This window comes from Tenrec ecaudatus, chromosome 15 (assembly GCF_050624435.1).
Source record: "Tenrec ecaudatus isolate mTenEca1 chromosome 15, mTenEca1.hap1, whole genome shotgun sequence".
Lineage (NCBI taxonomy): Eukaryota > Metazoa > Chordata > Mammalia > Afrosoricida > Tenrecidae > Tenrec > Tenrec ecaudatus.
In genome coordinates, this window is record NC_134544.1 from 73,568,342 (window position 1) to 73,594,017 (window position 25,676).

General features: G+C 41.4%; 1 protein-coding gene, 1 non-coding gene and 1 pseudogene across 2 annotated transcripts in view; 1 reads left to right on the forward strand and 2 right to left on the reverse strand.

Moving 5' to 3' along the window:
• Positions 1–14,204: 14,204 nt before the first annotated feature.
• On the reverse strand, positions 14,205–14,367 carry LOC142428190 (U1 spliceosomal RNA). Its single transcript, XR_012780161.1, has one exon. It is a non-coding gene; the product is annotated as a U1 spliceosomal RNA (small nuclear RNA).
• A 4,844-nt stretch (positions 14,368–19,211) lies between these two features.
• LOC142427846 (heterogeneous nuclear ribonucleoprotein A/B pseudogene) lies at positions 19,212–20,231 on the reverse strand (annotated as a pseudogene).
• Positions 20,232–24,383: 4,152 nt separating this feature from the next.
• Positions 24,384–25,676, forward strand: part of LOC142427514 (large ribosomal subunit protein uL14-like) — a 159,071-nt gene continuing 157,778 nt past the window's right edge. The window contains exon 1 of the mRNA XM_075532751.1: positions 24,384–24,588. Coding sequence (XP_075388866.1) covers positions 24,384–24,588 — 205 coding nt within the window. The remainder of the gene's footprint in view (positions 24,589–25,676) is intronic.

Below are 25,676 nucleotides of genomic sequence, written 5' to 3' on the forward strand. Positions count from 1 at the left end.
GTGGAAGAGAAAGAGGTCACATATTTTAGTGATTAAAGAGACCTGGACATCATTTTTACTAAATTCGAAAATGGGGGCACACGAGTCAAGCTTAAGTCCTTACAACACTGCACTCTGAACCAAATGGTGATTCACCCAGAAGGCCTTGGAAGTCAGGCTTATTGAATTAGTTTTCAAAGGTCTAGCCTTTAAAATAGAAATGCAGTTCTGCTCTGTGCAGAATGGGACACAGTGCATCAGAATCAACCCCCATGGAATCTAAAACAGTACTACATTGGTTTGGTTTTGTTTAAGTGCTATGAGCATAAAGAAACCCTGGATGCACAGTGGGTAGGGCGTTGACCACCTGAAATCCAGCTTCTAGCAAGGATGATTAAAGGGTGTGCCTCCAAATAATTTACATTCCAGACCCTACAAGGCTCCTATGACTTAGAATTGACTTGGTGACTGTGTGTAGGGCCTAATTGTATGATTTGAATCAAAGTTTCTTCTCATTTTGTGGACCTGGTTTAACAGCCCCCAATCAGAAAATATTGCACAGGAAATGAAAGTTTTTTTCCCTCAAAGCTTTAACCACTACGTGGAGAAAAATAGAGACAGCACACAAATTGTCAAAGTCATTCCCTCTGTCCTGGGTTTCTGGGACATTTTCAGGATGTGAATTTTCACAGTGTTTTCTACATAGTCATAGGTGGCAGTGTCCTCAGACTGCAGTGTGATAATCTGAAGATATTCTGTGCTGACTGCAATGACTATGGAGAAGACACTTCCTTCTGTAAAGTCCTCAGGGAGATGCATTGATACAGTGACTGCAGTACTAGTCTTAAACATAGAAGATACTGTTTTGCAGATGCTGTGTACTTGTTAGGTGTCCTGTAGTCAGTTCTGATTCACTGTGAATCTGCAAACAATAGTCATAAACACTGCTTGGAGTTAGATTTGGTCAGTCATACTCAAGGTGCACTAAAAACCCCAATATTCTGAAATGTGGAAATCATGGTAGAAAATATGATTCCAAGGAAAACATAATCTAATTTCATGCAGTTGTGCTGTTAATTGATAAACAAGAATAAAATTTTCAGATTAAAATTCTAACTACTTTGTTGTTTTGTTTTTCTGACTCTATGACTAAGAGATGGCATGGAGGAGATGGTTCCATTCCAGATCTTATCTAGTGCCTGATTGAAAAGCTCAACAGATGAATGGAGCCTTTTCTTCCAAGATGGCTTTGTCTTAAGTCTGGCCAGCTGGCCTGGTTGTAAGCTAGGAATGCATACAGGGCTGAGGATCAGCACCTTGTTCTAGCACCTGGATCTCTCCTTTTGACTGCGCTTCCTCCCAACATGGTGCCTGCGTGTGTCCTGAAAATCATGAGTTAAATAAAATGAAAGCTACATTAAAATTTATTGATTTTCACTTATGTTTAAATTAAAATATGAAATTGTTTAAATTAATATGGTCTCTAAGAGCTGACAAATTAGAAATACTTTGGGTATTTATAGACAATCAACCCCACAAGGGAAAGTGTAGAGTTTCCTCAGGAATAAGTCCCTCCCCTTGCTTCAAGCACAGGAGCACACTATTCCAAGGGCCCCAAATGTGTCCTCTGAAACCAGTCACTTCTTCTGTCCTCATTCCCAGTCAGTGGCTTAGGATGGTAGCAGGATTTAGGCCACCAGTTTTTCAGACCCACTTGCCAGCTCTGATGAGCAATTGTGGCTTGAGGATACCACTGTGCTCTCGCTGGTCTACCCTGGACTGAGCACATTTCAGGGAACCCCTACCCATCCTATATCTTCTCCTCCTCATAGCAGTTCCTGGGGACAGGGTTGCATCAGAGCTGACAGGTCCTTCAGCTTTGCCTTGTTCCCTCTGCATGATGTGCCTCCATGGGTGGTCTTCTGCTCTTTGGGAACAGAAGGGCATTTCCTCATATTACAATGAAATGTTTCTAATTCAGTGTTTGATACAGACCCACACATCTAGAGAGATCCTCAAGGGAAACGGTAAGATAGAGAGGAAGCCCCAGACACTGACAGGAAGTCAACTTTTAACTCCTCTCTGTTTGGTCTGCTGGAACTGAGCCCTGGGTCCGAGGGTCCTCAGCAATCATTGAAGTCCAGTGTCCCACTGTAGGGAGATTTGTGTATAAACATTTAATGATTCCCTTCACGGTGTCTCTTTTATGGTGATACAAGGTTATGTCTTTAACTTTGAGCCTGACTATTTGAATGTAGGGAATGTTCTTGTCATTGTCTCTGGGGACTGCCAATCAGCCACCCGCTGAGCTTATGTAGGGTGTAGTACCAACATTAGTACTAGTAATTGAGACCCACTGCAGGCCTTCCCCTGGAGCTGGCTGATGCAATCCATTCATAACTGCTGGTAAATGCAGAGACATTGTCTAGTTAGCCTTGGGTCTCCCCCCAGACTCTACCAGCTACTCTTTACCCTAGACATCTGCAAACACAAAGACATCCTGTTCAGGAAACTATCACAGATATCCACTGTTTCTCTTGTTCATCATCTTTTCTTCCTTTTTATAATTGCCACCAGGGAACCTTAGGTCAGCAGACGCCATTGGGACTTGTGCATATCATATCTGCTCAGTGAATGGGGAGACCTGGGCAGCCCATGGCTGTGCACTCTCATTTCTAGAGTTTAAGGGTTAGGCTAGGCTGCTTTTCATCAGCAGACGAACATGCTCTTTGGGAGATGCTTTCATTAGAAAGATATCTGAGGGGAAGATATGAGTGTCCTGGGGCAAATAGCTGGTAATTATAGTGTTTGGAAAAATATGATATCTGATTATACGAGTTTACTGCACTGATTAATCCACATAGACACCAAGAGGAACAGAGGGAACAATATTTTCCCCCGTAATACAGCTCCTGTCATCCATAAGATATAATTGCCTAAGTGTAAAAGTGAATGACACCAAAACAGGATGTTATGGTCACAGGTGGTAAACTACTGTAGCTTGGGGAAAAGATGTGTGTGTGGGGGGGGGAGGGAGGGGGAAAGAGAAAAAGAAGTTCTATCCTGGACAGGGTCAGAAATTTCTCTCCTGGGCCCATAATTCCCCCGAGGGAGAGACATGGATACTTTTAAGGTCCCAAGCCAGTCTTTGGTTCAGAGTGCTCCCTTAAAAATGATGCAAAGTCAGAAGATTAGATTAATCACCACTCCCTTTAAGAAAGCCACATCACAGAACTAACAGTCATCAAATATAATAACCCTGAATGCACCTGAGAGTGCTGGAAAGGCAAGTGGGGTTGGGGGGATTTTTTATATTTGTTTCTGGAGAGTGCAAAGCCAAGCAAAAGAAGCAAAGAAAAAACTTCAACTCTGATACCCACGGATTGAACCTCTAATAACATTCCCTCCTCTGAATTTGGCTTTACCATTTGAAATCCTTGCATCATACTCTGAAGTTCATGACTCTGGGTTAGCAGTCATCTGCGCCTCCATTCCAGGATATTCCAGCTTTAAGTCCAATGGAATATTTCCGTTCCTTTAATAACAGCAAAGTAAGTGATACTATTAAATTGAGCTGAGCTACAGTCATGTAACATTGCCTGGGGCATCATATGAAATGATTACCTAATCTGAGAATAGGTCTCAGACTCTGTGTTGGTGTTTATGCTGATATTGGCTTATGCATTTTTTGCCCTTTTGAGATGGACTGCTTTGACTCAGCATAATGTTCTTTAGGTCTACCTGTGTAGTGATGAGCTTTGTTGGTGTTACACTATTTCCTACACATATATAGTATCCGATTGTGTGTATGTACCAAAGTTGCTTTATCCAATCTTCTATTCGTTGGTTTTTGGTTATGGCCAATTTCTTGATATTTTGAAGAGTACTTTGATGAACATGGGCATTCATATGTCTATCTTTAATTTGTGATCTTAATATACCCACTGAAAGCTTTGCTGGAATACATGCAGTTTATTATCCCATTTGTTTGTGGTATCACCATATCACTTTACAGAGTAGTTGGACAGAACTACCAGCAGCAGTGTCTGGGAATTCCAATCTCTCTGCTTCTTCTCTGGTACATTTATTTCTGTTTTTCTTTCCTTCTTTTCATGGGCTACCATTTTCAGTGTAAAATTATATATCTACAATTTTTTTATATCTGCATCTTCTGTATGGCTCATGATCAGGAACATTTTCTATGGTTGCTGCAAGCCAAGTGCTCACTCGATCAGGAACATTTTTAATGTACCTATTTCACATTTAGATGCCTATTTTGATTAACAGTCTAGGTATAATTTTTACTGCTTTTATTGTTGAGTTATTTGGATTTTTTTCTTATTAAAGTCTTGCATCATTCTATATATTTTAGAGGTATATAATTGCCCCTGTGTCATTGGTCATGATTGTTTTCCAGTCCAGGAAATAATTGTTAATTCTCTTATTGAATTATTTTGATGTACATATGGGTTTTATTATACAAAGAATTAGTCAGTTATTTTGCTTCTCTTGTGTGGACTTCCTCTGCTGTGTTTGAAACGTGTATGCCCTGTATTTGGGCCCTTAAGTATGTAACTATTTTCCCATTGGTGATCTTTATGGGTCTGTACATGGAGGTAGGTCTTTGATCTATCTTGAATTCAGTTTTGTATATGAGAAGTCAAATGGGTCCTGTGTAATTCTTCTGTAGATTTAGATCCAATTTTGCCATCACCATTTGTTGTAGAGAATGGTTTCTTCCCATTTAATTTTTGGCACTTTCTTGAATATCAGTTGCCTACAGGTGGTTGACTTTATTTGTGAGTTGTCTCTGCCCCCCGCCCCAGCCACCACCACACACACACTGGTCAGTGTACCTATGATTTGACCAGTCTTATGCTGTTTTGCCTAATGTGGCTGTATAATAGGTTTTGAGATTGGGTAGTGTGAGTTCTCCTACTTTGTTGCTCTTTTGATCTTTCTTGCTTATCCTGGGTCTCTTCTCCCTTCATATGAAGTTAGTAATTAGTGTTAACATTTGATTATGGGATGAAGTTATTATTTGGATCAGTATTGAATGGTATTTAAAATTTGTGTTGGGTAATATTGATATTTACATAACGAGCCTTCCTATCATGAGCGAGGGACAGTCTTCCATTTGTTTAGATCTCCTTTGGTTTCTTGTTGTTAGGTGCCATTGAGTTGAGTTCTGTCTTAAAGTGACCCTCTGTACAACAGTGTGTAGTGCTGCTCAGTCTTGTCCCCACCCCTGTCCTTGATAAACGATTTAATCAATTATTGTCTCTGTGTGCCCAGCACTTCTAGACAATAATAATTATATAAAGATAAAAATAAAATGTAAGAAATAAAAGTCTACTCATAATATGTTTAAAACAGAAAAGGAATTACTCTCATAGAAAAATAAAAAGATATTTAACCCTAGAGAAAATTCAGGTTGAGTCAAGAGGGAAATCAAGTGACCTTGTACCATATTTTTCCATGATTAAATCCACTATAATCAAGTTTACAATAGTATATGTCTGATACTAACACTGAAAGAATTTCTTCAGGGATAATAAATTAAATTAAGGAAAATTTAACATTGTTTATTATTTTAATTGTCTTTAAAGATAACTAATATTTAAAACAATAACAAATTTGTATACTTATCTATTATATTCAAGTGATTTTGTTTAAAAAGGGACAGAAGATAGGGAAGGAAGAATTGGAAATATGTTATTAAATTATCCTTATGCTCAATGGAAGGAATGTATTATTGTCTAAACATAAAATAAGATTATTAAAAATTCATGTTATAAAACAGGATAGATTTGTAAAAGTTCGTGCAAGAATAATTTACTAATTCAATTAATGTAAATAATATTTATAAAATACTAATTCAAAACAAGAAGTAGAGCATAAACAATCCAATAAATAGAAAACTACTAGTTAAAATGTACCTACTAGTAATGTGTTCAGTTTTAATACAAAATGTTCAATGTGGTATAAGTTTAAGTCTGAGTACTGATTTGAGTTGGAGACATTTCCTTTGAGGCAAATACCTATCATTCCCACGTGAGAACAATATATGGCTGTTGTAGGATAGGGGCCCACCTGGGTAAAGTTCAATCTGGTATGAGGGGAGAGAGTAAATTTGGCACACAGTATAAGATTTTTTTTTTCCTCTTAAGAAATTCTCTTGAGGGAGTGGGGAGTTGGAAGGGAGGGGAAAAAAGAGGACTTGATGCAAAGGGCGTAAGTGGAGAGCAAATGCTTTGAAAATGATTAGGGCAAAGAATGTACAGATGTGCTTTACACAATTGATGTATGTATGGATTGTGATAAGAGTTGTATGAATCCCTAATAAAATGTCAAAGAAAAAAAAAGAAAGAAATTCTCTCAACCACAGAGCTGATTAGAATCTTCGTTTAATGAGAGGAAAGGGCCACATGTCATGTAGGTAAAAGGTATTAGAACAGTCACCCTGAAACACGCTGATGCCACCAAGTCAATTCCAACTCATAGTGACCCAATAAAATGGAGTAGAACTACTCCACAGTGCTTTAGAGACTTCAGATATTTATGGAAGCAGACAGCCTAATCGCTTTCCTGCAAAGTGGCTGGGGGGTTTAAACTAACAACCTTGCCATTAGCGGCTGAACACTTAAGCCATTGCATCACCATGGATACTAAGAATTTTTTAGTCACTGGAAAATTCTCATCTGTATAGAGAAAATATCACTTCCTCCTTATAGGACTGCAATAGTGATCAATGAAAGCCACAAAGAAAACACAAACAAAAAAGTGCCCTTGGGGACAAATGACAACAAGGGGAACAGAAGAACAACCAGAAGATAATATTGCTGCACATATATCTGAAAGTATAAATTAAATAAGAAAAAATAAAAAGTAAAACAACCTATCACTTCCTCACACACAAGCCTCAGAAAACCAAAAACTCAAACCAGACACCAATGATTAAGGTATGTTGGTGAGGATATGATAACATGTTAAATGTCTTTGTCATCAGGGAATTGTAAAGTTTAACAGTGAGATACCATATTTTTGAAATGAATGAATCAAGCAACATTAAAGGGCAACCTAATAATGCCTTATGTTGTTAAGTGTTTTAATAGTTGTTTAAAGGACATAAACACAGAGAGTTGTTCTCTAAAATCTGGTCAGGAATATGCACCACTTGTTTTAGTTTTGGTTTTGTGTTTTAATGCACTATGGTCTTAAATAAATGCTTATATCAGTTTGATGATTTCCAAAGTATCTGATAAGGAGGGACACTATAAAATGCTCAAGAGAATGGTAGACAAAGAACGACTAACCATTGTGAACATATATTCCCTGAATGAGAGACCCGCTGAATATGTCAACCAAACACGCTTAAAGATGAAAAAAGAAATCACAGCCTCAAAAATTATATTCAACACACCACTCACTGAGAAAAATCATAGGGAAAGAAACTCAACAATGAGGCTAGAGATCTAAACACTACAATTAGACAATTTGACCCGATAGATATTTACAGAGCTATTAATCCAAATTCACATTCTTCTCAAGCTCACATTAGCACATATTCAAAGACAGACCATATGTTGGGGTATAAGGTGAATCTACATTAATTTAAGCACATTGATATACAGATATCTCTCTGGCCACTGTGCCATAAGGCTAGAAATCGACAAAACGAAGACAAAGAAAACAAGAGCAAACAATTGGAGTATGAATAACTCTACTGCAAAAGGAATGTGTAATGGCACGGATCAGAGATGAAATTAGGAAATTTCTAAAAACCAACGAGAATGAGCACACGATGTACCAAAACTTATGGGCCACAAGGAAGGCACTTATCAGAGGAAGTTTCATAGTGATACATGCACACATGAGAAAGGAGTAGAGACTCATGATTGATAAGCTTGCACAACATTTACAACAACTAGAGCAGAGTCAGCAGGACAATCCTACTAATAGAAAAAGAAAGGAAATTATAAAAATCAGGGCTGAGATTCAGGAGAGGGAAAATAAGAAAACTATGGGGAAAATATTGCTGCTAAAAGTTGGTTCTTTGAAAGGATAAACAGAATTGACAGTCCACTGGCAAACCTAACCAAAGAAAGGAGGGAACAAATTTAATAGCAAGAATAAGGGATCACAGAGGGGACAATACAACAGACCCTAATGAAACAAAAAAGGATAACTACACAGTACTATGAAGGATTGTACTGCAATGAATTGAACAATTTGGAAGACATGGACAAATTCTTGGAAAATCAATCATTCCCTAAACTATCCTCAATGGACATAAAAAGTCTCAACAGACCCATAGCAATAGAAGAAATAAACAAGGTTATCAAGGGATTACCAACAAAAAAATCTCCTGGACCAGATGACTTCACTGGAGAATTCTACAAAGCATTTGGGGAAGAACTAACACCAATACTACACAAACTCTTCCAGATTATAGAAAAAGACAGCAAAGTACCGAACTCCTTCTATGAAGCTAGTATACCAAAACCAGGCAAGGATCCCACAAGAATTGAGAACTACAGACTGGTATCCCTAATGAGCATCGATGCAAACATCCTTAACAAAGTACTAGCCAACAGAATACAAAAGTATATAAAACAAATAATTCACTGTGACCAAGTGGGATTCATACCAGGGATGCAGGGATGGTTCAACATTTGAAAGACCACTATTATTATTCATCACACTGACATGAAAAAGTATAAGAACCTCATGATAATATCGATAGATGCAGAAAAAAACATTCGACAACATCTAACACCAATTCCTGTTTGTGACACTTGAGAAGATAGGAATGGAAGATAGGAATTCCTCAAGACAATACAAGCTTTATATGAAAAACCAACACTCAACGTGGTAGTCAATTGAGAAAAGACTAACACAATCCCACTGAAAAAGGGGACCAGACAAGGATGCCCCTTGTCCCCATTCTTATTTAATATCGTTCTGCAGGTTTTAGTTAATAGCATAAGGCAAAGAAGAGACATCAAAGGTATTCTTCTGGGGAAGGAAGAGGTGAAACTCATTATTTTCAGATGATATGATTTTATATGCAGAAATTCCCAAGAGGTCCACAAGGGGAGTACTGGAAGCAATAGAGGAGTTTGGCAGAGTGACAGGATACAAGATCAACAAACACAAGTTCACCGGATTGTTATACACATTGGATAAGGCCACAGAAGAAGAGATCCAAAAGGTGGTACCCTTCACAATAGCCAGATACAAATGGAAATATCTAGTGATATACCTGACTAAAAGAACAAAAGATCTATATGGGGAAAACTACAGAACACTATTACAAGAAACCAAGAGTGACCTCAACAAATGGAAGAATATCCCTTGTTTGTGGATTGGAAGACTCAATATAGTCAAAAATGTCAGTTCTGCCAAAGGCACTATATAAGTTTAATGCCATCCCGATACAATTACCCTCATCTTTCTTCAAAGAAATGGAAAAACTGATTACTAACTTCATATGAAGAGGGAAGAAGCCGAGAATTAGCAGAAAACTCATCAAGAAGAAGGACACAGTGGGAGGGCTTGCTTTACCTGACTTTAGCACATTCTATACAGCCACAGTTGTCAAAACCACATGGTATTGGTACAATGACACATACTCAGATCAATGGAAAAGAACTGAAAACCCAGAAATAAAATCAACAGCATACAGACAACTTATCTTGGATAAGGGCCCCCAAAATATCAAATCGGAAGCAGATGTGCTCTTTAACAAGTGGTGCCAGAAAAAATGGATATTTACTTGCAGAAAGATGAAGCAAGACCCTTATCTCACTCCATGCACAAGAATAAGCTCAAGGTGGATTTCAGACCTTGATGTTAAACCCCAAACTATTAGGGCCATCAATGAGGGATTTGGGACGAACTTGAGAATTTGGCACAGGGAATACATAGGCTATTAGAAATGGGGAAGGACACAAACACAGAGGATGCACAAATTGACAAATGGGATATACTGAAGATAAAACACCTATGTACATCGAAAGAATTCACCAAGAGCGTAATAAGAGAGTCCACGGACTGGGAAAACATCTTAAACAATGACACATCAGACAAAGGCCTTATTACTAAAATCTATAATACTCTGCTAGCTTCCCCCCCCAAAAAAAAAAAAAAAACCCAAACACTAATTACCCACTTCAGAGGTGGGCAAAGGACTTGAACAGAATTTTCACAGGGACAGAAATCTGAATGGCCAACAAACATGTGAGAAAATGTTCCCGATCTTTAGCCATAAGGGAAATGCAAATTAAAACAACAATGAAGTACCATCTAACACCCTCAAAGGTAGCCCAATTAAAAAAAATCAGAAAGCAACAAGTGTTGGAGGGACTGTGGGGCGACAGAAACTCTCATCCACTGCTGGTGGACCTGTAAGGATGTACAGCCCCTATGGAAATCGATTTGGCCATATCTAAATAGATGGAAATCAAGCTACCATATGACCCAGCAATCCCCCTACTGGGCATATACCCAGAAGAGGCAAGAAACAAACCAAGGCCAGACACAATGTTCATTGTGGCACCGTTCACAATTGCAAAGAGTTGGAAACAACCCAAATTTCCATCAACTGATGACTGGATTAAAAAACTGTGAATACAAAGGAATACTATGCATTGCTAAAAAGCAGTGATGGGCGTATGAAGCACAACACTGCATGGGAAGTACTGGAGGAAATAATGCTAAGCCAACTAAGTCAAGCACAAAAGGACAAGTACCACATGAGTCCGCTGAGGTAAGCTTTAAAAAAAATTTTTTTAAGGGACATAGGGAAAAAGCTACTGTATACAAACATTCCTGGGGTGAGGACCAGGTAATATGGCAGAGACCAGACCAAATACAGGGATACACATGACAGACACCTAAAAAATAACTGGGCAAAAGGAAAAAAGAGTAATAAAAAGAAATGGGTAGCGGGGGCACAGGGCACTAACCCACCCAATGGGAGGGTATTGTTTAAATCTCCACAGGGAAAGAGGAACCACACTTCAACCCAGTGCTCCAAGATTTGAATGCCACATGTCGGCGTTGGAGTAGGGAACCAGTGGAGAAGTCTGGGGATCCAGCCCCAATCTCAACTACTAAGTGAACACCTAACCCTCTCACCAGAACAATTTATTTCAAAGGTCGGCATTGAATCTGCAGCTTTCGGAGTCGGACATATTTAATCAGAGCACAGGGGAGCAGATGTAGTGGGAGGAGGAGAGAGTGGAGCACATCTGGCCTCACATCTGGCGTGAAGATGATGTTCCCAATTAGAACAGCCAGTCCACAGAAAGGACCACATGGCCAGTCCCACTATGACACATGATGCCCCCTCAGTGACCCATAGCCCTACAGGGGACATCACCGGAGACACAGTGTGGGAATTGCACCTGACCTGATCCCACCACACCTAGGCAAAATACTAAGGTGGTGCAACAGAGCAGCAAGGGAATGGAACAATGAGGTCCCCAGGGAATGCTGAAGGTGGACTTTGGGGCCAGGACATGGTGTCCCAGCAGACTGGACTGGAAAACAGTCCTAAAGGCTAACAGACGATCCTTGGACTAACTACAAGCTTTTCTTTCTTATTATACTTTGTTGTTGTTTTTTGTCATTGTTTTGTTGTTATTTTGTTGTATATTGATGCTTGGTTTTGCTCTGTCTTGTTTTTGTGCATGTTATTATCTTCTCAGGTCTGTCTAAATAAGATAGGCTGGTCGAACAATCTCGAGGAGAAAAAAATGGGACCGACAGTTCCGGGGGGACATGGGAGAGGGGAAGGTGGGGGGGAAGGTAGTAGTGTTAACAAAGCCAGGGACAAGGGAACAACAAGTGAGCCAAATCATTGTGTGGGAGGCCTGGTAGGGTATGATCAAGGGTAATGTAACCAAGAGGAATTGCTGAAGCCCTGATGGGGACTGAGCATGATGGTGGGACAGGAGGAAAATCAAAGGAAATAGAGGAATGAGCTGGGAGGCAAAGGGCATTTATAGAGGCCTAGATAAAAACATGTACATATGCATATATATTTATATATGAGGATGCAGAAATAGATCTATGTGCATATATTTATAGGTTTAGTATTAAGGTGGAGGAAGGACCTTGGGCCCCAACTCAAGTACTCCCTCAATGCAGGAATACTTTCTTCTATTACATTGGCATTCTATGATGCTCACCTTACCAACACAACCGCTGAAGAAAAAGCGGGTGAATAAGCAAATGTGGTGAAGAAAGCTAATGGTACCTGACTATCAAAAGATATAGCGTCTGGGGTCGTAAAGGCTTGAAGGTAAATAAGCAGCCATCTAGTGCAGAAGCAACAAAGTCCACATGGAAGAAGCACACCAGCCTGTGTGATCACAAGGTGCGAAGGGGTTAGTTATCAGGCATCAAAGAACAAAAAAATCATACCATTGTGTGCTCACCTCCATGATATGATCACTGAAAACAAGTAGGTGCATAAGCAAATGTGGCGAAGAAAGCTGATGGTGCCCGGCTATCAAAAGAAATAGCGTCTGGGTTCTTAAAGGCTTAAAGGTAAACAAGCGGCCTTCTAGCTCAGAATCAACAAAGCCCACATGGAAGAAGTACACCAGCGTGTTCGATCACGAGGTGTCGAAGGGATCAGGTATCAGGCATCATCAGAACAAAAAATCTTACCATAGTGACTAAGGGCGGGGGGGAGGAGTGTGGAGTGGAGGCCCAAAGCCCATTTGTAGGCTACTGGAGATCCCCTTACAGAAGGGTTTCGGGGAGGAGGCTCAGGGTGTGATGTAGCAATGATGAAAAATACAACTTTCCTCTAGTTCCTAAATGCTTCCTCCTCACCCCACTATCATGATCCCAATTCTACCTTGCAAGTCTGGCTAGACCAGAGGATGTACTGTGGTACAGATAGGAACCAAAAACACAGGGGATCCAGGGTGGATGATCCATTCAGGACCAGTGGTGTGAGTGGTGATACTGGGAGTGTAGAGGGAGAGAGTGGGTTGGAAAGTTGGAACTGATTACAAGGATCTACATGTGACCTTCTCCCTGGGTGACGGGCAACAGAAAAGTGGTGAAAGGAGACATCGGATAGGGAAATACATGACAAAATAATAATTTATAAATTATCAAGGGTTCATGAGCAAGTGTGGAGGGAGGAGAAAGAATGAGGACCTGATGCCAGGGCCTTAAGTGGAGAGCAAATGTTATGAGAATGATGAGGATAATAAATTTACATATGTGCTTTACACAATTGATGTGTGTATTGATTGTGATAAGAGTTGTATGAGTACCTAATAAGACGATTTGAAAAAAAAGAATGTGTCAACTTGTTTTTAAGGGCCTGTGGCATTTTGTGGGCTTGAGGCATTTTGTGACCCCATGAGTAATATTTCAATGTGCATTCTGAAGGAAGAGCAGAGACTCCTTTCAGGAGGAACACTAAATACGTTTTTGGTAAGTGATAGTGAGACAGAGCATTTGGTAGCTGATAACTGCACAAGGAACCGCATACATATTGAGGTGATGAAATTATTTCTAGAAATCTTAACTAGAACTATGATCAATGTATTGTGACTCATCAATGGCACCATTGGCAGCCTGGTCTGAAACAAGGACACATAAAGTTTTCCATGTAAAGGATATGGCTATGACTCCTTGAAACCACAATTCCTGAGGACAGTTGTATCTGATCCAGTGGGTCTCATAGTACTTAGGCCTGTAGCTCTCAGTTTCCTAATATGTTTGAAGTAGCTTTACTCTCTAGGCACCAGGGAAAGTCTATGTGGCCTTGTCCAATTGGCACTTATCAATAGTGGATAATTAGGGTCAAACTTTTCAGATACAACAGTGCGTACTCAGAAGTCTTGACCTTAAAGACCCTGGTTTTATTTTGTTGGGTCTCAACTTGGCCCCAAATTGTTATCCACTTATCTCTTGAATCTGTGCCTTAGCTCTGTAAATGAGAAGTGTGACATTTCATCTACTGGAATCTCCCCATATTAAACCTGTGAAATATTTTAGTCCTTTCTCCTGAAGAACAAATCACCTATCCTCTCCCCACCCCCGCAAACCTTCCCTCTATTTTATTCAATAAAACATACTATTGACGGCATTCACTGCGTCAATCCATCTTTTCCAGGGTCTTTGTTTATGGCCCTCTCCTTAACCAAGCGTAAGATCCCTCTCCAAGGACAGGTCTGCTCTGAAGCATGACCAAAGGAAGAGCGTGACCGCAGTCCCCCACTACCACAAATTATGCAGTCGCGTTTCCCACATTTGGGAAATCGCAGGGGTCAGCACATCCGGAGTGCAATGGATAAGCCTCGCCCTGGGAAAATCACCTTCGTGATCATGATCTCTCCCCTGCCAGCCAAGACCCATCTGAGATCTGCAATGGTGTCCCTTGCTCCACAACCTCTTCTAAATCCAGCCTGAATCTCTGAGAGTTTCCTGTTAATGTATTTGCATATGATGTCAGTGATTTTTAAAATAATTTTCACCTTCTGTTGGATAACCTTTCTTTGGAATGAGTGCAAACATGACTCTTTTCCAGTCAGTTGGATGAGTCACTGTCTTCCAAACTTCTTGGCATAGATGCGTGCTTCAGCAGCTTGTGGAAACACTCCACATGGTATTGCACTGATGTACTGCTGCGACACTCACTGGGGCACCACTTTCCTGTCGGTTTGTCATCCTGTGGCGCCTTGTGTGTTGTTGTGATGCTGGAAGCTATGCCACTGGTATTTCAAGTACCAGCAAAGTAACCAAGGGAACAGGTTTCAACAGAGCTTCCAGACTGCAAACAAGGAGTAAGTTTTCCCTTTCATATAAATTAGCCAAGGGAAACATATGGATAGCTATGAAACCGTGTGCGATACTGAAATCTGCATGCATAGAACAAGAGCATTGTCAAAGATAGTGCCGAGAGATGAGCCCCTCAGGCTGGAAGACACTCAAAACACGACTGAGGAAGAAGTGCCTTCTCAAAGCACTGTGGACCATAATGCTGTCGATCGATAAAGCCTGAGGGAGGAAAGCCTTCAGAATCCTCATTTGCTGATGGGGCAGGATTCAAAATGAGAAGAAACCACTGAAAATATCATTTAGTCATTGAAACTTGGAGTGTACAGAGTATCGACCTAAGACAATTAGAAGTCATCAAAAACGAAATGGTGTACATAAAGGCAGATACCTAGGCATTAATGAACTACAATAGTCTGTATTGGCCATTTTGAATCAGAAAATCATACAGTTTAATTGTGCCAGGAATTACAAAGTCAAGAGGAATGGCATTGCATTAATTATTAAAAATGGTATTTCAAATTTTATCTTGAAGAACAATGCTGTCTGTGATAGGATAATGTCTATCCAGATATAAGAAACTCCAATCAATACAACTTCCATTAAAATTTATGCATCAATTACTAAATTTACTGATGCAGAAATTGAAGAATTCTGCCAATGTGTGCAGTCTGAAATCACACATGCAATCAAGATACTTTGATAATTGTTGACAATTGGAAAGAAAAAGGAAGGAAGAGTAATTGGAAAATATGATCTTGGTGATAGAAATGTAGCTGGAAATCACACGACAGAACTTTGCAAGATCAACAACTTCTTCATTGCAAATACCTTTTGCCAACAACACAAAAGGCGACTATAACATGACCTTCTCCAGATGGAATGCACAGACTGACTCCATCTGTGAGAAGAGACAATGGACATGCTCACTATCAGCAGCTAAAACCAGGCCCATGTTGACTGTGGGACAGGCCTTATAAGTAAATTCAGGTTGAAATGGAATCAAATGAAAACAAGTCCAGGAGAGCCAAAGTACAACCTTTGAGTCTATCCCACTTGAACCTCAAAAACATCTGAAGACCAGACTTGATGCATTGAACACTAATTACAGGAAATCTGATGACTGGGATAATATCTAGAATATCATGTATTGAGAGGCAAGCAATACAGTAAGGGGTTATTATAAAAGACAATAAAGAAAAAGAAAAAACATACTATTGACATATTATGTTCTAGCCTCCTAACTACAGTACATGATCATCTGTGGATTTATTTTTATGGTTTTATTCATTCGAAACAATTTAATAGTGTTATAGGCATGTAATCCACACATCACACAGTTCAGTAGTTCAATCATAATAAGAGTTGTACACTCATTGCCCAATCAAATTATTTTTGAACGTTCACTCCTGCCTCCATGGTTAAAGCACTTTTAAAATGAGTTGTGTAATCATCATCAGTTCTAAAGAGTGCTCCCTCCCCATCCCACATGCATCATTTGCTCCCTCAAACCTACTCTCCCTAACTCCCGCCCTAACCTCTCCATCCCCTATAAACCCTTGCAGTAGTTCTTATGTTTGTGCTCCTATTCCTTCTGTGCTTAGCAACCTGGAAAACAAACAGAAGCAGTATAAAGAGAAAAAGTTCAATTGCAAGGATAATATAATATTACAGAGATAAAAATACAAATAGTTGGAAAGAAAGAAAAGACCGGCGTGAATTGGTATGATTTCTGTAAGAGCTCCAATAAAATGCTTTCAGGGGGAAATTGTCACGCATCTGAGTGTGAGTTTGAGCCCCTGTCCCAACAACCAATTTTTCAAAAAGACATAAGAAAGTGTCCATTTGGGATGGTATCTGTATTTGAAATGAATTCACCTCTTTGTGATGTTTGGCTTAGGATCTGTAAGTAATAGTGACTTTATTAGATAGAAACCAGGCTACTGCCAACAACATGTTGGGTCAAATTGGGGCCAACCTGTTGCTCAAAGTTTACATTTGGAAATCCACAAGGGTTGCAGCGACCAGGAGCACAGGAAGGAGGATGGTGGGGGATGGAAGAAAGACAGGAGACCTAATACAAGAAGCTGAGGCAGGTGGAGCCTTTTCCCTGATGAGGAAGGAGGCTTCCCAGCAACTGCAGCACATTAATTTATACGGGCAAGGCATAAGGAATTTCATGGCTAGTCGAGGGGAGTCGGAAGCTGGGAAGAAGGAGCATAGCTGATTTGCAGGTCATCCTGCTTCAGCGATGTTACAGGGAACAAGGGGGGAACTGTCAACTGTCCCTTAGGTGAAGGACAGGACACTTGTTGCATCCGCTCCTTGAGCTGTCAGCACCCTTCCATGGGGCCCTGCCTCAGCTGAAGGAAGTGATGATCCTGCCCCACTAGTCCAAGAAGTAGACAGTTTTTCCCCCCAAGAGTTTGCCTCCAGCTTCTCGCAGCCTTCACCAGTTGCATCTCACACTGGACACCTGCAAACATAGGGACATTCCAGTCAGCAAAACCCTCACACACATCCACTGTGTCTCTCCACCATGCACATTCACGCTTGCTTTTTCTCTGTAAAATCACTTTTTAACATAGTAAGAAGGAAAACCCGGATCAGCACTCAAAGGTGACTTGTGTTCAGTCCTGATAATTGAATTTGGACACCTGGGAATTCCAGAGTTGAGGCACTTCTCCCAGGGCTGGGTTGTTTCATCAGCAGAAGGAAGGGTTGACACCAGTAAGTGAAGTGCATGACTGCTGAGAAGGTCATCACAAGAGCAGATAAGAATGTCCTAAGTATCATAGGGAGTCTCAGGCGTGTTGTTTATGATGAGTGGGGCTGCTAATTACAAAGTCAGCAGTTTGAACCACCAGTGGTTCATTGGGAGGAAGATGAGGCTTTCCACTCCCACTGAGATTTGCAACTTAACACTCCTACAGGGGAAGTGCTACTCTGGCCCCTTGTGTCTTTGAGAGGAAATGACTCAATGGCAGTGATGCTTTTTGGATGTGCTTTTGGAAGGACACTGCATTCTGGGTAAAGTAAGGTATGTATAATTTTACTATACTAAATGGAGAGAACACATCACTTTATTGCATTTTTGAATAAATACACAAATGTGGGTAGAGGCACCATTACCATCTTAACTTTATAGGTGTAAAACTACAAATGGAATTCTTAAAATTTCAGCTGTGTATCCCCCAGAGACTCACCTCATGCTCTTTGACCATGTTCTTTGAGCTCTTAGGGGGAAAAAACAAAGAATTTGAGGTAGGCTACTTCAATGCTATAGTGTGAAATTTGTAAGATTTTCCTATGAAACTATCAGAGGACAACTCTTCATACCTAAAAGAATAGGTGAGCACAATGTCCCAATGGGGAACAGTTCCTCAGTTCTTCTATCCACACATGTGCCCATCATTGCAGGTTTCCATTGTGTTCAGAGTTCATAATGTGTTCCATGTTCTATTTCCTTAGTTTAAAAAAAGTCTTTGAAGATTAACAATTTGATAACAAAATTTACTCATCATAAGCTTCTGAGTTAACTTTTATGTCTTTAATTTAACTGACCCCACAGATAGATTATACAGCCCCCGTTAGCCATAATTATAAGTATTTTTACCCACACTTGTGCCTCTGGTCTTGGGTCACAAGCCAGTTTTGTGATAAGACAGACTTTAACCTACTTTGTCGTTTATGCTTCTTGCTTCTGCTGTCATATGGTTATTTCTCATTAAATAAGAATTTTAAATCACACTCTTATACTTACTTAAAAATGACTTTATTGTTCATGCTTAGATCTTTGGATATTTTTAGTTGTATGCCTGTGTGTGGCGGGTGGGGGACATGATCTGATACACGGATTCATTCTTCTGCACGTGGAAATCTAATTCTTTTTTTAGGGGGGGGTTTAAATTTTTATTTCAAAAGCTTGGATAGCTTCAATATCCAGGTCGTGGCAAAATCAGGACATGTGTAAAATACCTTACAATACATTAGATTCCCAAAAAGGTACCAAAAAGTACAGTAAAATTAACACTTCCGTTAACAGGAAATGTATGACACAAATAATATAAAATTAAAAGGTGAAAAAAGGTGACACTGGTTTCCTAAGATGCAAGTTTACTCTTTACCCACCAGGGCCTGCAGGCCCCGGATACAGAGCAGCAGCAGGGCGCACACCCACCCCTCGGGTTTGGGGGAACCTGGTGTTAAATTAGGCCCACGATGCTGCTCGGCCTCTGATACACCACACGCTGCTAACACAACTAGCTCTGGAAATAGTAAACAGGAGAGTGATTTCCAGGGGGAAAATTTTAAATAAGATGCACATGGGACAGGCCATAGAAAGTTTGCCAAGTTAAATTTGGTACATAATTGTGTTCACTGATATCCAAACGGAGCGGCGCGGTCACCTGTCGGTGCCTGCCACGGCCTCAGTATGGCTTGTAGTTATTCTGGTGGCCACCGCGTCGCTGGCTCTTCCCGTAATTTGTACTACCCTGACTGTAGTCGTAGCCGTAGCCGTAATAGCCATAGGGCGAGTAGTCGTAGCCGCCATAGCCGGGCCCGTAGCCCTGCTGGTAGCCGTAGCCCTGGTTCCAGTAGTTGCCGTAGCCCTGATTCCAACTCTGACTCTGACCTCCACTTCCACCACCACCACCACTGCCTCGGTTCCCTCGGTTGCGGTTTCCACGGCCCCCAGAGCCGTACTGCTGCTGCTGGTAGACCTCTTTGGGCTGGGCCACCTGGATTTCACACTTGCTTCCACTGACAGTGTGAAACTTTTTCTCCAGAACCTTCTTCACAGGTTCCTCTTCTTTATAGGTGATAAAAACAAAGCCTCGTCTTTTGTTAGACTTTGGATCCATGGGAAGCTCAATGGCCTCAATCTCTCCAAATTCGCCAAAGTACTCCCTAATCTTCTCCTCAGTGGCCTCATGATTCAGACCCCCAACGAAGATTTTCTTCACCGGATCCTTTTTCATGGCCATGGCCTTTTTAGGGTCAATAACCCGACCATCCAGCCGGTGCTCCTTCTGGTCTAGTACCTTCTCCACGCTGGTCGCATCTTTGAAGAGGATGAACCCAAATCCTCTTGACCGTCCAGTGTTAGGATCCATTTTTATTGAACAGTCAACGACCTCTCCAAATTTGGTAAAATAGTCTTTCAGATCCTTTTTGCTGGTATCCCAGCTCAAGCCACCAACAAACATTTTTCCCGCGTCCTCCTCGTTCTTGCTGGCGTTGATCTGGTCTCCCTCGGCGCCATTCTGATTGCCGGCCGGGGTGGCGGCGGTCGCCGTGGTGGCTACAGTCGCGGTCGCCGTCGTGGTCGCGGTCGCGGTGCCGGACCCGGCCGGCGACTCGCCCTCTGGGGCGGCCTCGTGCCCGTTTTCCGTGGCGCCGGTCGTCTCCATTGGCTGCTCGTCACCCGTTTCTGACATAGCTAGGCCAGTGCGCGGCGGCTCAGCTTCCCTCCCGCCCGCGTAGTTCCTCCGCCTCGGAAATCTAATTCTTACAGAATCATTTATTTAATGGTTACTTCACTTAAGAGGATTTAATACTCTTTTTTTAATTAATTTTAACAATTTATTAGGGGCTCATACAATTCTTATCACAGTTCATACATATACATACATGAATTGTACAAAGCACATCTGTACAGTCTTTGCCCTAATCATTTTTTTCTCCTCTTTTCTTTTTTTACATTTTATTAGGGATTAATACTCTTATATAAAATAAGTTTACCTCAGTTGTATAAGCATATAATTTTTACTTTAAAATTTACTCCATTGGTCTATGTGGAGTCCCTCTGTGAAGGATTACACTCTATTCTGCTCACCATATAACAGGTGATTCACACTCACCCAGAGATACCTGAGAGTAAGGTCTAGTGAATCATTTCCCAAAGATGCCTGGAAAGTAAGAGGAGGAGGGACTGCATTTGTCTAAATGGTGAGATTCTGTTTTGCAGGAAACTGTGGATGATAGTGGAGTCCCCAATTGTATTCATTTGTATATCACATTTATTATGTATGTATTGCACATTGTTTTCCTGATTAATAGCCATACAGGTAAACTGAATAAGGAGTGGTATGTGTACTGAATGTTAAACATTAAACAATTTAACACTTTGTGAATGTAAAAAACTATAATATATTCTTAATTTAGGTAATTACTTGACTAAACAGCATTAATCTAAACATTCTGCACCACACTTCATCAGAGATGTTGTTGGGTGCTTTGGTGTCAGCTTTGATCATCATGGTTCTATGTACATCAGAAAAAAAACATAAACTGCCACATCTTGGACTGTCCCCACTTATTCCTAGAGAACAATTTTGTAGCCACTCTCTGTATATCTAATTAAGCATTTTCCCCTATTTTGCTGACACTCTGTCAAGCAGGATGTCCTTCTCTAGGAACTGGATTCTCTGATCGCAGGTTCAAAATATGTGAGAAGTCCCACTATTCTCAATTCTAAAGAGCATTCTGAGATGTTAGTCTGCAATTTCTTCCTCTTGTGGCAAATTTGCTATTTTTAAAATTAAAGTTTCCTTCCATTGAATGTTTGCTTCATTATGCTCCAAAGAGTAATCTCAAAAATGACACCTCCAACCAGACGGGTCATTCCAGTTCCCCTGTTTCCTATGTTAGAGATCTCTCTCTGCCTGGAACACTTGTGTCTGCATAAACCGAGACAATGAGTAGCAAGCATCACTAATGACATGTCACAAGTTCAGCCCCAGGTGTCCCCACAGTAATTATCTCAGATAATAGAAAATCAGCCAGTCACTACTCACATTGCAGAGGGAGCAAAGCAGTCAGACACCTGACCCTTCAACAAGTTTTGACGAACAGATAAATGATAATAACCATGATAATCTGTATGCCAAGAAGGAAAATTGATCATATGGGATGCCAATGAAGGGTCGGGGTCACTTTTAATATTTGGACTACAAACAGAGAATGCTAGTTTCTCCTATTAAGCCTGCAGTGAGGAGAAATTTAGAGAAAAACTATCCGGGGGATGCTGAGAGCTAAGAGAGGAAGTGCTCATTCTAACACGTCTGTGCTCAGTGGGTCCTGTGTGCCCCCTGCTGCCCATGTCTCCCCTGCAGGGGAGGTTTGTGTCTGAGCTCACACTGACATCCCCTCACTGTGCTCCTTGCACAGTAACCCATGGCCGTGTCCTGAGTGTTTATGGAGTTCAACTGCAGGAAGAACTGATTCCTAGTGTGTCTCTGGCTTTGGAAGGATGGGTTATAACTTGTACTACACCATAGCATATCACTCACATCCACTGCAGTCCCTTTTTTGAGGTCTGGCAGATCCAGTTCCAGCAGGAAATTCTGGTGATGGAGAAAACTGAGACAGTGCAGGTGAGGGACTGCTTCTGGGAGGGCTTCACCAGTCCTGTTCTCGACTGCTGAGGCTGCACTCCTGTAAATAAAGATAATTGGTCTCTGTCAATCACTTGCAGTTACAACCATCCCTGTAGACCCAGGTCAGATATCTGAATCTCCCACCTTAGGGAACTGTCACTTGGCACAGGAGAACACAGAGCAATAGCATCTTTAGACCACAGCTCTGCTTTGCCAAGAGACCTAGAGTTCTGCTGAGAACTGACAACCTTCAGTGCCCAAAAGTGAAATTTTAACTTAGTGCCTGAAAAATGATTTGCATGTGAGTTTTAAAAGTTTGGCGTTGAAAAAGTAAGACCAAAAAAATCTATCCATTTGAACTGTGGTCCTGAAGAAGACAGTTGAAAGTACCTGGGATTGCTCAAAGGACAAACTAACTTGGAGTGAAGTGAAGGGGTATGGAAAGAAGAAGGCCTTCAAGGAACTGGACTGACAGTGTCTACAACAATGGGCTGAAGCATGGGAACAATTGTAAAGAAAGCGCAGGACCGTGCTGTGTTTTGTTCTGTTGTGTACAGTTCCCTATGGGGTTGTAACCAACTGGATGGCAGGTAACAACAACAAATGGGTGATGGTTGTGGTTGAGTCATTTGGATGACAGAAAGCATACTGGCTGGGAAGTACGTTGACCATAATGCAGAGCCATGTGTAAGTAGAATGGTCACAAATGTGATACCGTGTCTGTAAACTTAATTGTTTAAGATGTGATCCCGTGATTGCAGGAAGGTAGTGAGTCAAGTGGCAGTACAGTGGAGAGGTCTGACTAGAAGATCTTCCAGGTCAGTTAGTAGCAGAGAATCTGATGGCAGGGATTCTGGCACCTGAGCTACCCAATGTAGATATCAGGAAAGGGCTGAGAAATCTGCTATCCACTGCCTGTGAGCTAGGTCACATAGCAGTAGAGAGGTTGCTAGTGCAGAGACCGAATGCAGAACTTCTGTACTGACCTGGAGTTAGACCAGTGAGCAGCAGAGACCCCACTGGTAGAGAACTGTCCAATGCTCTGATCAAGAATTGTATCAACAGGGAATATTTTTGTTCCAAGGTTTATCTGCTTTGAAAGCTCCCCTGGTTAGCCAACTACATACAATTTGTATCTTGTTACTTTCAAATGATTATTTTTCTTTAAAAAATACCTTTTTGGGGGGCTCTTACATCTCTTATCACAATCCATATGTTCCTCACATGTGTCAAGCACATTTACACATATGCCACCATCATCATTTTCAAAGTATTCTTTTCCCACTCGAGCCCCTGATTTCAAATTAATTTTCATCCCAATGTATAACCTGTTTCCAACCTCCAATTAACTACATACCTGTGAGTGTGGTGTGAGTCTGTGCAGCTAGTGGATGGATTTGTCAAACCCAGCTGAGCAGGGAGTGAAGCACAGAGAACTGATGGGTTTAGAAATGGTGAAGGAGTTGGAGAACGGTAGTGGTATATCTGACCTCCAGCTTATAGTACTCACCTTTATGCTGATTGCAAATCTATTCCACTGTGAATTACTCAAATAATTAAACTACACCATAAACGAGTATCTCCCCACAGGTTATTAAACATTCCTTAAATTTTTATGAGTTTTTAATTCATAAATAAATTAGCAATAACTTGATGGCACTACTTTGTGACGATTCAAAAAACAAACCTTAAAATTTACAATCCAGTTTTTTATTTATATTGATCACATTTCATGTGTTAGCTAGACATGTGTTACCACCCTACCAAATTGAACATCAGAGATAATGACCAAGACTTCCTGTTTTATAGCTATGACTGTATAATGAGAAATGTAAAATATAGTGTGTATATATATGTACATATATATATTGAAAAAATATATGAAAGTCAGTGAAAACATCATTTAAATGATCCCAAAAAATAAAATTCCAAAACTAGTTGATATTTCACAGCAGAAAAAATATATATGTATTTGAAAGTGAGTGACTAACCTCATGAACCAGAGTGGAGTGATGGATTGCTTTTATATGGCCTTTCTGTCCACTGCTTTGTCCTTCCCAACCAAAGAATGGGTAAGGCCCTGCAAATAAGGTGTATGAAATTAGAACAAGTGGGACACACACACTCACTTACTCACTCACTCACTCACTCACTCACTCACTCACTCACTCACTCACTCACTCTTTCCTCTTGTACAGCAAGTATCTAAGCATGGCGCCCTCCACCAAGTCTGTGAAGGGCGGGGCCGGAAGTGCGTGTCGCCAGCATCTGGCGTGTATTTCGGCCTTTGGCGGCCGCCATAGTCACGCACAGCATCCCTGTCGCGCCGGGAGTTGCAGCGGGAGTTTGAGGAGGATCCTGCGCACCGGCGGCGCGGTGGAGCCTTTGGGAAGTAGTGTAAGTTGTCGGAACGACGGTAAGTGAGGAGAACAAGTGCATGTCTGCCTCTGAAACAGGGCGAGCGACGCGCGGACGTGCGGCGTCAGGACCCGGGCTCCTGAGGGCGAGGCGGGGCAGAGGAGCTGGGGGGGGGGGGCAGCAGTCGGGAGCCATGCTTTCTGGGGTCCGACGGGGAGAGCGCCCACACACAATCACCCGGGGTGCCCTGCCCGTCAGGGCCAGAGGGCTTTGCGCCTCTCCCTGAATGACAGAATTCACTGGATGGACAACCGTTTATAATTGTATTAGAGCTTCTTAAGTTCTGAGCCCTCCAATTTGCAAAAAGTGGTGGCCTAAGTGGTTACAGATTGGGCTGCTAACTGCAAGGTCAGCAGTTCGGAATTACAAGTCACACCTGGACAGAAAAGCAGGGTTTCTACCCTTGTAAAGAGTTACACTTTCGGGAACCCACCTGGGGCAGTTCCAACTTCTCCTAAAGGGGCGCTGTAATCGGAATCCACTCGATGGCAGTGAGTGGGGTTTTAGGTTTGGGTTACACTGATACCTCAGTGTCCATTTGCTGCGTCCCCACTTTGATTAAGCCGCCATTAAATTCTCTCTGATCATTAACCAATGATACAGAGCATCTCCCCCTCCGGGAGAATGCATGAGAAAGTAGATTGCCTGCACTCTTTTGCAGCCAGCCCTCTCCATGGGCCTGCCTAGGTGTATGCTTGATGGAGGTCACCTTACTGAGGACGGAACAAGGGACATTGTCATGAGTCTTGCCTTGATTGCTTGTGTATGAAGGTCCTGGACCAGTCTTGTAAGCTCTTCTATTGAATAAGGTGCACGTCCTAATTATGGTCCCTTTCCTGCTGCTGAAGTCCCACCTGTACCTGTGATGTATTGATCTGCCACCAGTCATGATCTGGGACATGCCTTTTCTTCTCTGCCCTGTTACCCAGGGCCCAGGCTGTGAATACTCAGTTGTTATTTTGACCTCGTGCTAATGGTCTCACTTATCCATACGGTGTGTGTTTGTCTTTTGTTTTCTCTTAAAGTTCAATAAATGTTCTCCTTAAGTTATATTTGGCATAGGGGTAACTTTTGTACCCTAACACA